This window comes from Jaculus jaculus, chromosome 16 (genome assembly GCF_020740685.1).
Source record: "Jaculus jaculus isolate mJacJac1 chromosome 16, mJacJac1.mat.Y.cur, whole genome shotgun sequence".
Lineage (NCBI taxonomy): Eukaryota > Metazoa > Chordata > Mammalia > Rodentia > Dipodidae > Jaculus > Jaculus jaculus.
Window position 1 is genome coordinate 57,931,334 of NC_059117.1, and position 15,329 is coordinate 57,946,662.

The following is a 15,329-nucleotide window of genomic DNA, read 5'->3' on the forward strand; positions in this document are numbered from 1 at the left end:
TCCTTCCTTCCTTCCTTCCTTCCTTCCTTCCTTCCTTCCTTCCTTCCTTCCTTCCTTCCTTCCTTCCTTCTTTCTTTCTTTCTTTCTTTCTTTCTTTCCTTTCTTTCTTTCTTTTTTTGTATGTGTGTGCACCATGGTATGCATGTGGAAATCAGGGGTCAACCTCAGACATCATTCTTCACCTTCTACTTTTTTTTAATTTAATTTTTTTAATATTTTATTTTTATTTATTTATTTTAGAGAGGGAGAGGAGAGAATGTGTGCGCCAGGGCCCTCAGCCACAGCAAACGATTTCTAGATGCATGTGCCACCTTATGCATCTGGCTCTTGTAGGTCCTGGAGAATCAAACCAAGGTCCTTTGTGCCTAGTGCCTAGACCATTAAGTCGTCTATCTCTGCAGCCATACCTTCCACCTTCTGAAGGCAGGGTCTCTTGTTTGCTGCTACATTTTCCAGGCTAACTGGTCTGTGAACTTCTGGGAGGTTCTCTCGTCTTTAGCACCCATCTCACTATAGGCATACACTGATTATAGATGCTCACTGCTGTGTCTAGCTTTATGTGAGCTCAGGGGATCCACCTTCAGATACTCATGGCAAGTACCTTTTCCAGTGAGCCATCTCACAGTCCCCCAGTGTTCTGTATATCAGTGAAAATGTAAAGGAATCACTAGACTTTATGTTTCTATCAGAGATCATGCAGGTAGTACAAAGAGCATAGGCTCTTCGGCCCAGCAGCTTGGGATTGTACAAGGTCTGGTTCCATTCTGTAGTACCTTTATAATCTTTGCGAATTCAGTCATTCTCTGAGCATGCCCAACTTCCTCATCTGAAGAATAGGAAAAATAGAAATTTTATGGACTTTGAAGAGCTAATTAAGACATTTAGCCTGGGCGTAATGGTGCACACCTTTAATCTCAGCACTCAAGAGGCAGAGGTAGGATCGCTGAGAGTTTGAGGCCACCCTCAAGGCTACATTGTGAATTCCAGGTCAGCCTGAGCTAGTGTGAGACCCTACCTCGAAAAACAAAAAAATAGAAAACAAAACAACAACAACAACAAAAAAGACATCTAGAAAATTATCTGGTACATAATAGAAACTTTAAAAATGTGGTAATTGTTTTAAGGTGGCCATTTTCCCATCAACCTTTCAGTCCTGCCTAATATATAAATGAGTTGCTGTCAGAAGTGAAGTTTTATTTTTCTGGCTTTTAGATAAGTATCCATTCTGACATAAAAACACAAGGAACTGAGAAGCCAGACGTGGTGGTGCACACCTTTAATCCCAGCACTCGGGAGGCAGAGATAGGAGGATCACCATGAGTTCGAGGCAACCCTGAGAATATAGAGTGAATTCTAGATCAGCCTGGGCTAGAGTGAGACCCTACCTCCACAAAAACAAAAACAAAAAACAAACAAGCAAACAAAAAACAAGGAGCTAGAAGATAGCTTAGTGAATAAAGTGGTTCCTTGTAGACATGAGCATCTGAGTTTGATCACTAAGACACATGTAAAGATGCCAGGTTTGTCAGTGTGCATCTGTAATCCCAGTAAAGGGAAGATGGAAACTAGAGGATTCCTGAAGTTCACTACTAGCCAGTTTAGCCTAACTGGTTACCTCCAGGACAATAAGAAATCCTGTCCCAAAAAGAGATGAATGGCATTCCTGAGGATAATACCTGAGGTTATCCAATGTCCTAAGTATAGATACACATACACCCCTCCAAACACACAAAAATAAGTTACATAAAATATCCAGAAATAAACCTAACAAAATAGGTAAAACAACCTCTATAAGGAAAACTTTAAGGCACTGGAAAAAGAAATTGAAGAAGGTAATAGATGATGGAAAGATCTTCCATGCTTGCCTCCTGTGCTTCTGAATGACAAATAACATATTGTTAAAATGGGGCTGGAGAGGTGGCTTAGCAGTTAAGGCATTTGCCTGCAAAGCCTATGGATCCTGGTTTGTTCTCCAGGACCATGTAAGCCAGATGCAGAAGGGGGCTCATGCATCTGGAGTTCATTTGTAGTGGCTGGAGGCCCTGGTGTGCCCATTCTCTCCTCCACCCCCCCAACTGTTTCTCTCTCTCAAATAAATAAAATATATTTTTAAAATATTGTTAAAATGGGCTGGAGAGATGGGTTAGCAGTTAAGCGCTTACCTACGAAGCCTAAGGACCCCAGTTTGAGGCTCAATTCCCCAGGACCCATGTTAGCCAGATGCACAAGGGGGCACATGCATCTGGAGTTCATTTGCAGTGTCTGGAGGCCCTGGCACACCCATTCTCCCTCTCTATCCGCCTCTTTCTCTCTCTGTCTGTCACTCTCGAATAAATAAATAATTAATTTTAAAAATATTGTGAAAATTGCTGTATTGCCAAGAGAAATTTATAGATTCAATGCTATCCCCATGAAAATTCTCATGACATCAATCTTAAACCTCTTTATGGAAACACAAAAGACCACAAACAGCCAGAACAGTTCTAAGTAGAAAGAACAAAGCAGAACTCCTGACCCAGCCCATCTTGTGATGAGTGCTTAGTCTTCACATTCTGTACCCCAAGGGGGGAACTTAACATGGGCTGGCAAAAAAACTTGAAGTTGGCTATAGGGACCACAATTTCCTGGTGATCATGGTTCCGGGCCACAGCTGCCACCACATCACACTCATCTTTGACCCTCATGAGCCTAATATGGAAAGAGTATACAGGCCTCCAGGGTCCCTCCTCAAGTGAGGACTGTTACCACAGGTGAAGACATATTACCCTAGAACTTGCCCAGCACCAGGGGACCATAAAAAGCAGCAGCCTATTGGGGGTAGAAGTGACTCCCAATAAAGAGGAAGGGAAATTTAAAAAAAAAAAACAAAAACAGTCAGGAGGCAGAGGTAGGAGGATTGAGTGTGAGGCCACCCTGAGACCACATAGTGAATTCCAGGTCAGCCTGGGCCAGAGTGAGACACTCTGGGGGGTGGGGGACAAAGAGCATAGTAGGAGACATACTACCTAACCTCAGACTATACACCAGAGCCATGGTGATACAGACAGCAAATAGGATTGCATGAAATTAATCAGCTGCTGAAAGAAAGAAACTAAACAGCCTACAGGGAGAAAATCTTCTTCAACTATACTAGAGATGAGGGGTTATAGATAGATTATATAAAGAACTACAAAAATTAACAACCCCACAAAACTGCCAACTAATAAGTGGGTCAATGAAGTAGGCAGACAGTTCTCAAAAGAAGAAATACAAGCTGGGCATGGTAGTGCATGCCTTTCATCCCAGCACTCAGGAGGTAGGAGGATCTCCATGAGTTTGTGGCCACCCCGGGACTACGTAATGAATTCCAGGTCAGCTTTGGCTAGAGCAAGACCCTACCTCGAAAAACAAACAAAAAAAGAAATAGTAATGGTCAGTAGATAATTTAAGATGTGCTCAGCATCACTAGTCATAAGAGAAATGCAAAATAAAACTGCTTTGAGAATCCGTCTCATGCAAGTCAGAATGACTACATCAAGGAAACAAATGACAACAAATACTAGTGAGAAATGGGAAGACGGGACACTTACCTGCTGTTGATGAGAGTATAAACTAGTGCAGCCACTATGACAGTCAATGTGCGGTATCTTCAAAAACTAAAACTAGAACCACCATGTGACCCCGCTCTACCACACCCCATAGGACTCTACATCCTACTGCACATCCATGCTTATCCCTGCTCTTCCCCAATAGCAAGGAAGTGGAATCGGCCTAGATGCTCATCAACAGATGAATGAATAATAAAATACATATGCACAATGGAATTATATCCAGCCATAAAGAAAAATGAAAGTGTAATATGTCCTGGTGATGGCTGGAAATGGAAAACCTTGAGGAAACCCAGACTCAGAAGGACATACGCTGTATGCTCATTCTCATGTGAGTCCTCGCTGTTACCTGTTTAATACATGTATCTAGATGGGAGTAAATGTGGAAAAAGACTAGGAGACCAGAAAACAAGAGGCTTTAAAGGAAAGGGAATGGAGAAGACAGAACATAAGAGGGGGAATTTTTTTAATGATTATTATTACTGGCAAGATGTTTTGTATGGATACACCATGTGTTGGTACCCTCTTTTCCCTCGTCCTTGCCCCCATTCCGCTGGTGGCGTTCCCTCAGTGGGGTTGCAGATATTCCCCATGGGGTTGTAGTTTATGCATTGTAGGAGCAGTAGTCAGTTATTTGGAAGGGGAGGGAGAAGGGGAATGTTGAAGAGAAAAGGGGAAGGGAGATGAGGGAGGATCACCCCAAATGAATTTTATATGAAAATGCCATAGGGAAACATGTTAACTTTGTAAGCCAATTTAAGGAAATAAAAATCAAAGTGTAAAGGAAAAAGCAATCATAAAAGAGACTCTTATATCAGAGGGGGATAAAGTGGAGTTTATTTCTACAACTCAGAAAGGCAAAGGTTGAAAGAAAACATACCTCATGAATAAGTGATCATTCTTACTTAACAGATTTGTGAATTAAGAAAACAGACCTAAGCTTGATAGTGTCTGAACCTGATGCCCAGAATCTGAGAAAAGAGCAAGTACTCATATAATGTGCAGATGGCAGCTGTAACAAGAAGATAGTTAGTAACTGACCAAAGTTTAGTTAGGCTTTTTTCTTCAAGCCAAGTGCATAACTTACTTGATTGATATACTGCTGCAGGGACTTGAGGTGGGTTGCGAGCTGGCTCTTATGCCATAGGTATTCTCTGCTGATTGACTGTTACTCTCCCTCTGAAATAATAAAGTTGCCTGCCTGGCTCCTTCTTTAGCACTGCTCTGCCTTGCTCTTTTGTGGTGAAAGTTCTAGGTCATCAAAAAGATTGTTAGGGATTTTTAGGGCACATATAACAGAGAGAAAAAGCGTACGCAGATGTGGAACAAACACGCCCTTTTACAGAACTCAATTTGCCTTCCCAGCATCTGAATAAGCTTTCCTTTGGGTCCTTCCTCATTCCCAACCTCTTACCTGAAAGGAGAAACTCCTCATATTTTGGTTTATGTTTGTAATTGTTCCCTTGAATTTAAGATGGTATTTCTTCATATTATCTTATTCTTGGTGAATTAAGGTAAAACTGCTTTTGAAAAATTTGTAGTCTGACTGGAGAAATGAGCTCAGTGGTTAGAGGTACTGGATTGCTTAAAAATTTGTCCACCTAAATTGAATATGTGTCCATGATAAAATCCCAACATTTGTGGTAAGGGGTATTAGTTTTGACATTGATACATGCAATCAAACAATTAAACTTCCTTTTATAGAATCTAGTTAAGTATCCATTTCAGTTAATAATTATGGATAGGATAAAATAACGAGTACTTACATGTTACATACAATACTAAAAATAGCCCTTTGTCTCATATATCCTTAGCTCTGTGGAAGCAGTGTTAAAAACAAAGAAGCCAAAGCACTTAGTTTTCATAATAGATAACTTCAGCTGAAAGTAAGTTACATTGCTAATAGAAAAGCTAGACAGAAATGAGAACTGAGCATTCTACCATAGCCATGTAGAACTCTGGTGTCCCCTGCATGTTCTTCCCTGTACTTGCCAGCACAACTTCACATTTCATAAAATCACTTTCTTGAATGTATATTTTAAGGGCTAAATATTCTGACCATTCAGGAATAGATTTTTTTGTGGAGGGGCCGTCGAGGTAAGTTCTCACTGTTGCCCAGGCTGACCTGGAATTCACTATGTAGTCTCTGTAGAGTGTCCTTGAATGCATGGTGATCCTCCTACTTCTGCTTCCCAAGTGCTGAGATTAAAGGCGTGTGCCACCACACCTGGCTTTGTTCTTGTTTTTGAGGTAGTGTCTCACTTTATCCCAGGTTGACCTAGAAACTCACTCTGTAGTCTCAGACTGGCCTTGAACTCACAGTAATCCTCCTACCTCTGAGTATTGGGATTTAAAGGTGTGTGCCACCACACCCAGCAGGAATAGATATTTTTTAAAAATTTTTACTTATTTAATTGTGAGGAAAGACAGAGAGAATGGGCATGCCAGGGCCTCTTGCCACTGCAAATGAACTCCAGATGCATGTACCACTTTGAGTTTTATAGGAGTACTGGGGAATTGAACCTGAGCTTGCAGGCTTCGTAAGCATGAACCTTTAACCACTAAGCAATCTTCCCAGCCCCTGGAATAGATACTTTGTTTGAGAGCTATTAATTTATTGCCTTATTTAAAATCATATGTCTAACAGTGTGCTAAATATCACCCTGGTTGCTTCTAGTACCTACTAGGTCATTAAATGACTGCCTTATGAAAGATATTAGTCATCGACTGGCCTTTTATAGAAAATAATCCTTAATCATATAGGAATCTGATGTTTCTGGTATTGGGAGTTAAAACTAAAGAATGAATCCCTTGAAAGCCTGCACCTCTGGTGGTCTACCGTAACAAAGTACCACAAACTGAATAGCTTAAACAACAGAATTGTATGTTTCTCACAGTTCCAGTTAGAAGTCTAAAATCAGATATTGGCAGGGTTGGTTGTTTCTGAGGGCCATTTAGGGAAGGGTCTGTTCTAAGCCTCATTCCAAGCCTTATGAATAGCTAACTTCTCCCTTTGCTTTCATTAGGGCCATATCCGTATCCATGCTTCTTGTTTTCCTGAGAACACCAGTCATGCTAGATTTAAACCCATCCTAATGAGCTTTTAACTTCATTATTTTCAAAATAGTTTTAAAGATCCTATCTCCAAATGAGGTCACATTCTGAAGTGCTGGAGACCAGCACTTCAATACATGAATTTAGGGGGATGTACAATTTAGCTGACAATTAGTAGTATCCACACTGCTCTCTTAAAAGATACATTGCAATCATCTGCTAGTTAGTGGTATTTTTAGTATTTTAGATGGAACTATTATTATTGTTTGCTCCTTCTGCCCCCATCCTGGTGACAGAATCTGAAGCTTTTGATGCAGCTTTTTTTGTTAGGCAGCCAAAAGAAAGAGGGATTGGAAGCGCTTGGCCTCAAGCCTACTTCATGAGTATGGACTATCTCTGTGACTTTAGAGCAAGGCAGAGAACAATTCTCCACTGATACAGGCTTTGGAAAATGTAATTATTTGTAATTATTGCAAGCTCATAAGAAAGCACAAATAGCTGTAGTAGTACCTTCATCAATTGGCTGGCTTTTTACTAAGTGTTGGCTTATGTCGGCCCAGGCAGTATAGGCCCTGGCAACCACTGAAGTCTGTTATAAAAGCTACTTGGTACTTAACTGAATAGGCATAGGTGTGTCTGGTAAAAGTGCACAGATTAGCCAGCCCAAAGCCAGTGAACTGGAGTTTGAAGGCTCTCAGCATTGATTATAAAAGCTACCTCATCTGTATATCGCTAAAGTCAAGCAAGAAATCCATTTAAGTTAGCATAACAGAACACTTCTGTAGGTTTTAACCTCTGGGAAGTCCAAGATCCTGGCACCACTAGGCTAGGGTCTGCTAAGGGCAGCATCTTTTTACCATAACTTCACATGGCAGAGAAGTTGGGGACATTTTCTCTTTGTAAGGGAACTAATCCCACTCGTGAGTGCTCTGCTGTCACAACCTACCTGCCTCCCCAAGGGCCCATCTCTTGTGACAGTTACTTTGGGTTAGGATTTCATTTGGCATTTTGGAGTCACACAAACATTTAGACCAGGAGTGTATAATCTGTAGCCTGTGGATATGCACACCAGGATAGGTATGGATGAGCCCCAACATACTTGTCCATGATAGCATCAAGTTACAATGTCACAAGGCTAATTTGTTGTTTTCTCATTGCTGTGAACAAATACCTGACCTGCTGAATGAAGGAAGGAAAGGGTTTCATTTTACTAACAGTTGTAAGGGTAAGTTTTGTGGCAGAAAAGGCATAACAGTAGAAGTGAAAGCAGAGCTGGTCCAATTGTGTTCACAGACAGGAAGCAGAGGACAAACAGGAAGTGGGACCAACCTATAAAACCTCGAGGCCCACATCTAGTGACCCACTTCCTCCAGCAAGGCTCCACCTCCTAAAGGTTCCATTACATTCCCAAACAGTGCCACCAGCTGAGGAAGACCAGGTATTCAAACACATGAGCCCATGAGGGACTTTTACATTGAAACCACAACAACTGGATAGCCCTGATTTAGACCATTGGACAAGGTATTTAATAAATATGAAATTTTCTGCTAATATTTCAAAATAGGGTAGAATGCTAGAACTGAAAATAGATTACAAGAATCATAGTCACTGTCCCTATTTTGCAGGTAATGGGGTTTAAAAGTCAAACTTCTTTTGAAAACTTAGTGACTGATTAGATTAGGGAGAAAGCATCCAAGACCTGAAGTCAAAGTGGGATACTTTTAGTTGCTGGCTGTAAAATTCACAGAAAGAGAGGACCCTATGTTGTTTAAATCTGGGGTCCATTCTCACCTCACAACCTCATTCATTCCTCCACTTACCTATGATAGGAGACAGGAATTGTGATTAACAAAATGAAGATTCAGGCTCCTGGGACAACCTGAATCACAATGTTTACTGATTATGGACTATGGACAGCTTTGTTCAAAACCATGTCACTCCTCCCCCTTGGTTCTTTCTACTAAACACTATCTATTTGCAAATGTAGACTGTATCACATGCATTCTAGAGCTCAGAATAGAATGAGTAAATCAAGTTTTTTGTTTTATTTCTTAATTACATATCTCCATTTAAGCTAGATACTTATTCCAGAAATCTCACCCTACATAATTTTTTCCTTATGGTATGTACCTATAGTGTATGCCAACACTACAGAGGAAGAGACATGATGGTGTCAAGTTTGAAACCAGCCAAGGCTATAGTAACAATACTGTTCAAAAAATAATAATCAAAGAAACCGATTATTGCTTCATAGTCTTAAGAGAATACTTTCATTTTCTTGTGGTGTGTGTAGTGCATGTCAGTGTTTGTGTGTGCAGATGCACATGTATGTGGAGGCCAGAGGAGGACATTAAGTCTCTGTCCTTCTCTGTTGGTTTTCCACCTCATTTTCCCGACACAGAATCTCTCACTGAACTTGGAGATTGCTTTTTTTGTTGTTGTTCTACTGACTAATTAGAGGCTCCTAGCAACCCCTCCTGTCTCCACACCCCTTTGTGTGGCTATGCGTGGCTTTTTATATGGGTGTGGGGATCAAATTCAGGACCTCATGCTTGCATAGGAAGTTTACCTACTGAGCCATCTTCCCAGCCATAAGGGTATATACATATTATTTGAATTAGTTAAGTGAAAATTTTAAGTTAGGGAAAGCCGGTTAGCTATAGTTTTCTATGTGATAAAGCAATAATGTCAAATAAGGACAAACTTATTTTGATGTGATTCTGAAGTTGACTTTTGCTTGTGCTTTTATTTAATAAAAGAAATCAAATCATATGTCTATCCTCAAAAGGTGAAATCCAAAGTCAGATATTTATATGTAAATAAGGCTGTGGCTACTTACTTTAGAAAAAGTTGATTTTGCTTGACAAAAAAAAAAAAGTTGAGATAATGTTCTTGGATTTGGGGGAATATAGTAACAATAAGTTAATTTTTGCAGTTGTACCATAAACATTTTGGGTTTAATTAAATATGCTCCTGGCACTTACAAGATTTTCTATGAATACTTGTTTGTAATAGGCATAGCAGTCAGGCATAGTGGCACACGTCTTTAATCCTAGCACTCAGGAGGCAGAGGTAGGAGGATCACCATGATACTACATAGTGAATTCCAGGTTAGCATGGGCTAGAGTGAGACCCTGTCTAAAAAAAAAAAAAAAAAAAAAAAAAGACATAGCAACATCTTCCTCAAATTGCTTTAAAAAATATTTTTGGCCTTCAGTTTCTTTGTAGCATTTCCTCCCATCAAAGGATCTGCCAGGAGCCTTGTAACATAATTCAACAAGCAAGCTGAGGTTGCTACTTTATATTTTCTTTTCTTTTTAAAAAATTTATTTATTTGAAAGGGAGAGAGAGAATGGGCACACCAGAGCCTCCAACCACTACAAATGAACTTCAGATGCATGAGCCATCTTGTGTAGCTGGGTACTGGGGAATTGAACCTGGGTCCATAGGCTTCACAGGCAAGCACCTTTAACCATTAAGCCCTCTCTTCAGCCCTGTTTTCCTGCTTTAATGACAAGAATATAATGGAGAAATTAATTTTTTCTTGGTGACTTGATGTCAACTTCATAGCCCACCAGTTTTTTTCATTTTCATTTTTTAAAATATTTTATTTATTTATATGAGATATCGAGAAATAGGCAGGTAGAGAGAGAGAGAATGGGCTCACCAGGGCCTCTAGCCACTGCAAATGAACTCCAGGCACAGTGCCTCTTTATGCATCTGGCTTATATGGGTCCTGGAGACTCAAACCTAGCCTTTAGCTTTGCAGGCAAGTGCCTTAACCACTAAGCCATCTCTCCAGCCTCGTTTTATTTTTTTATTAAGTAGAAACTTTGTATGGACATATCATATATTAATACCATCATTTCCTTCTTCCCTGTCTCCACTCTACTGAGGGCTGGTATTCACCATGTATTTGTAGGTTACGAGTTGTGAGAGCAACAGTCTATCATTATAGGGAAGGCTATGTCTCTGGTAGCCTACAAATTTTATCTTCTGCCACATATAAAACATGTGACAATTCTACCAGTGACTGTTTTGTTAAATTTCTCTCTGCAAAGACATGTTTCAAATAGGCATGATCTCTACTCACTCTTCTTCCATCTGTATCGCCTTGCTAATCTTCATGGGCCATCTTCTATATTTCCAACTAACTAGTTGCACTGCTTAACTTTCACTGTACCCTGGATGTCTTTTCCATTTCTGGAGAGACTTTGCTGCCTAAGGTGTTTATTAATCTGTAGCTGACCTTTGAGCACTCTGTTTACCTTCAGAGACTTCACAGAAATCACACAGATTCTGGGAAGCTGACCCACCAGAGGTGTGCTGCTATGCTGCAGCTTTCATGCTACTGTTTCCCTTTTATAAGAACACAGCCAACTGTTGCCCTTGGTGCTGTCTGTTACTCTGTCTTGTTAGTTAGTAAATCATGTACGAAGTAACGAATGTGGATAGGGGCCGTATCTTTCATTGGTGTCCTCAGATTTCCTGTATATTTGGTCTTTAATGGTCCAACAAATTGAAATGTTTAATTAGTGCTTTTAGAAGAAATACATGGGCTGGAGAGATGGCTTAGCTGTTCAAGCACTTGCCTGCAAAGCCAAAGTACCCAGGTTTGATTCTCTAGGACCCGCATAAGCCAGATGCAAAAGGTGGTACATGTGCCTGGAGTTTGTTTGCAGCGGCTAGAGGCCCTGCTGTGCCCATTCTCTTTCTTTCTCTATCTGCCTCTCTCTCTCACTCTCTCTTCAAATAAATAACTAAAACCAAATATTTAAAAAAACATGTAATTTAACAAAAGATACGTCTTCTGTGAAAGATGATGATCAGAAATCTAAAATTTTATCATGTAGATCTTCCTACTGATAAGAATCTTCAGACTCAAAAAGAACAAGCCAAAAAAATTTTAGTGTTGTCTATATTAATAAAATATGGCAGTATGATATATCCTCAATCAACCACCAGTGAATTCTTTAGTGTAGACACTTGTTTTCATAAATATTTTGTTGTTGTTGTTGTTGTTTATTTGTTGAGGTAGGGTTTCGCTTTAACCTGGGCTGACTTAAAATTCATCTTGTAGTCTTAGGGTAGCTTTGAACTCAACAGCAATCTCCTACCTCGGCCTCCCATGTACTGGGATTAAAGGCATGTACCACCGTGCCTGACTTAAAGGAAATTTTTATAAAACTCCTTTTACCCTATTTCTGGTTAGTTTCCATTTGCACTTGAAGCTAAATTCTTACAATGTTTTTATGACCACCCCTTTTTCCCCTCTTAAATATATTTTGTTTAGACAGATAATATTTCAGTTTAAATTAGAAAAAATGTACATATAGAGATTAGACTGATAGAATAACAGTGAAGTAGCCCTTAAATCCCAGCCCTATATGGCCAGATTTCTGTGTACACCATGACCAGCACAAACACCTAGTCTTTATCAATGTCTTGTTACTCTAGGGTTTCAGTATGCATATAAAGCAAATACTTGCACTGGAGAGAGAGCTTAGTTGGTAAAGTGCTTGCCTTGTAGTAAGTGTGTGGACCTGAGTTCAATTCCTGGAAGTCACATAGAAATGCTTGGCATGGTAGCGCACACTTGTAATCCCAGCACTGGGGAAGTAGAGATAGGCAGATCCCTGAGGCTCACTGGCCAGCCAGCCTAACCTAATTGGTGACCTTCAGGCCAGTGAAGTACCCTGTCTCAAAGGGATAGACATTGGTCTTGAGGAAGAACAACCATGTTTGTCCTCCTGTCTCACATGCTTGTATATGCACAAACATGCCACTGTATACAAAAGTAAAGCAGATATGACTCGTAATTATTCCTTTTGTCATTTTATTTCTCAGAGTTCTTTCAGCACAGGGAGAGTATCCTTGTTTATATGTTTCTTCACAGCAATTTTTTTTTTTTTTTTTTTTTTTTTTGTCGTAAGTACCTGAAAGCAAACTATTTGAGGCATTTTATGAGACTTTGTTCTTTGTCTTTATTGATCTTGGGTAATCTCTTCTAGGGGTCTGTGTCCATACCCAGGCCTTACTGAGATATACCTTTTATTTATACACACACACACACACACACACACACACACACACACACACATCTGTAAACTATAGAAAGAACCATAAAGCTTATAGATAACTATTGAACTCCTAACCCAATGAGAGAGTGAAGTCCCTGGTTTTTGTATCACTTTGGCACTTCACTCTAGGATTCAAGCCATCTAGCAAACAAGTATTTTAGATGTTTCTATCTGTTCTGTACTCAGAACAGAGGGTAACTTCACTCTAGTCACGTTATCTACTTTAGTAGCCATCTTGGTTCCACAGTATCTGGCAGGTAGGCCTCCAAATGTCTATGACATGAATCTACTCCTCCGTCTGTGAAGTAGCCCAGTGGTACAGCACTTGCCTAGTATGTGCAAGGCCCTGATGTAGATCCCCAGTACCATAAAATGATACATTTTAAAAACACATGTATTCCTCTACTACTCTTTTTGGCTGGTTCTTATGTTCTGACTCCCTTCCCTCCTATATACACACACCTAGAAGGGGCCACACTATCAGTAAAGGCAAAAAGAAGAGTCTTAGAAATGGTTTCATTGTGCTCAACCCAGCTGCCCACAGAGAACTCTTCTACTCTCGGAAAGAGACATCATGTGCCTCTTCGTGCATCTGGCTTTATGTGAGGACTAGAGAATAAAACCAGGGAAGGTTTTGCAAGCAAGCACCCTTAATTGCTGAGCCATCATCTCCCCACCCCTGTTCACGGAATTTTAATGGCTGCATTTGCATAAATTTTCTGAATTTCCACTTCAGAGTGTCATATGTTCAAGGCTTTTTAGATCTACCCTTAACATAGTGTGCTGTGTGCAATGAAGTATTATGAAATTTGTTTTCTAAGTGTAGAAACTTAGGTGGAGAGGGATGACTGTAGCTATAGTCAACTGGAACTAATATGCCATCAGGGCACTTGATTATCCACTGGACCCTCATTAACCAAACGCCAAAAAAGTGTAAGCATTAGGAGATGGGAATTTTAGCAATAGTTAACTCTGATTTGTGTTACATAAGTGTAAAACTAGGGCTGGGAGATGGCTCAGCGGTTAAAGACACTTGCTTGCAAAGCCTGACCACCTAGGTTCAACTCCCCAGTACCCACATAAAACCAGATGCACAAAGTGGCACATGTGTGTGGAGCTTGCAGTGGAAAGAGGCCCTGATGTGCCCATTTTCTTTCTCTCCCCTCAAAATAAATCATATTTTAAAAGATAGGTATAAAACTTAGCAAATTATTAAAGAGATTATTCACAGTGCCTTTATTTCATTATCTAAGGAGTAAGGAGTTTGGATTTGGGATACAAATTTAGAATGATTTCTAGGACAGGACCTGGTGGCCAGTTCCAAGAGCAAGAGCTGTTTCTTCTGTACTTGTGATCCTGTTGTGTGCACTTACATTTGGTAGAGTTTTCTTTCTCGCATTATGCAATTCTTTTTATTTTAAATGTGTTTGTATTCTCTGAGGGTGTATCTTACTCATTTACTTAATGATTGTTAAATAATTATACATACTTAATTTAAAAAATCCTTCCTTAAGCCTTAGTCATAACCAAGAAAGGCATGTGAACAGGTTTATTTCTTTCTTGTTTTACTAAGTCTATAAGTATTGTGTCCATGTCATGGAACTGTCTTTGTGTTGCACTGACTGCTTTATGACATGTTACATTCATTATTAAAGAAATGTAATGATGCCTTTAAAATAATACACAGTTCATCTCTAGGAGTAGTATGCCCATTTATTTTAAGTGTTTAAGTTTTAACACTTATCTGTAATGTGATCTGGTTTTTATCTTGGATATGCTCTGTATAAAGGTGGCTTTTTCTTCCCTAAATATAAAACGATGTTTATTTTATTTTTAATAAAGAGTTAATACCTCATTGGATAATTACATTGATTTTAAAAATGATACTTTTGTTTGTATAATTTATGGATAATTTATTGGCATGAAGTATAAGACATACAAAGTATGAAAATATTTTTTCAATTGGGACTTATCCAATTGGGACTACAAATAACTATTACTTGAAGAGATTTATTAAAAATAGTTCATGTAAGGTATTTCAATTTATTTTTTTCTTCTTGTTGCAGGAGCTAGAGTTAATGCCAAAGACAGCAAATGGTTGACACCTTTACACAGAGCAGTTGCATCTTGTAGTGAGGTATGACATTTCTCTTAGTAAATGTATGTAAAGAAACATTAAGTCCACCCCCACATGGGCCCATACTAAAATACCAGACTGGTTACTTTACTTCAGATTTTGTACAAACCAAGCTAATTGCACATTTTCCTTTTATGTAAGACCTCTTGGAGAGTCTGAAGTAAATGAAAGTAGAAGCACTTTCTTTCTGTCCCTCCCACAAGAGAAATTATTTTTCTAATACAGTCTTTCTTGAAGCCTTTCTAACTGGTTCACAATAGTCTCTTACAGAGTTGTACTGACCATAGTCAAGACACAGTGTTATCAGTGAATAATGATTAATTTTTAAACACTTAGCTTCAACACTGAAGTTAGTTTTAGGAATATAACTTGATGCCTGTTTTACCAGCTTGAAATGTTTAAGCTTTAAATACACATGGAATAATTCCTTCTTCTTTAAATACATTTGGAATAATTCTTCTCTAAATACGC

At 39.3% G+C, this 15,329-nt stretch overlaps 1 protein-coding gene across 8 annotated transcripts in view; it reads left to right on the forward strand.

Moving 5' to 3' along the window:
• Ankrd28 (ankyrin repeat domain 28) overlaps nt 1-15,329 on the forward strand; it is a 168,740-nt gene that overhangs the window by 93,344 nt on the left and 60,067 nt on the right. For 4 of the 8 annotated variants that reach the window (XM_045135531.1, XM_045135530.1, XM_045135536.1 and 1 more), the window contains one exon: nt 14,788-14,858. The exons of 3 other annotated variants lie outside the window; for them this stretch is intronic. In XM_045135531.1, the coding sequence (XP_044991466.1) occupies nt 14,788-14,858 (71 nt within the window). Of the gene's footprint in view, nt 1-3,795; nt 3,919-14,787; nt 14,859-15,329 lie in introns of those variants that run through there. One more of the 8 variants, XM_045135535.1, reaches the window with a different exon arrangement.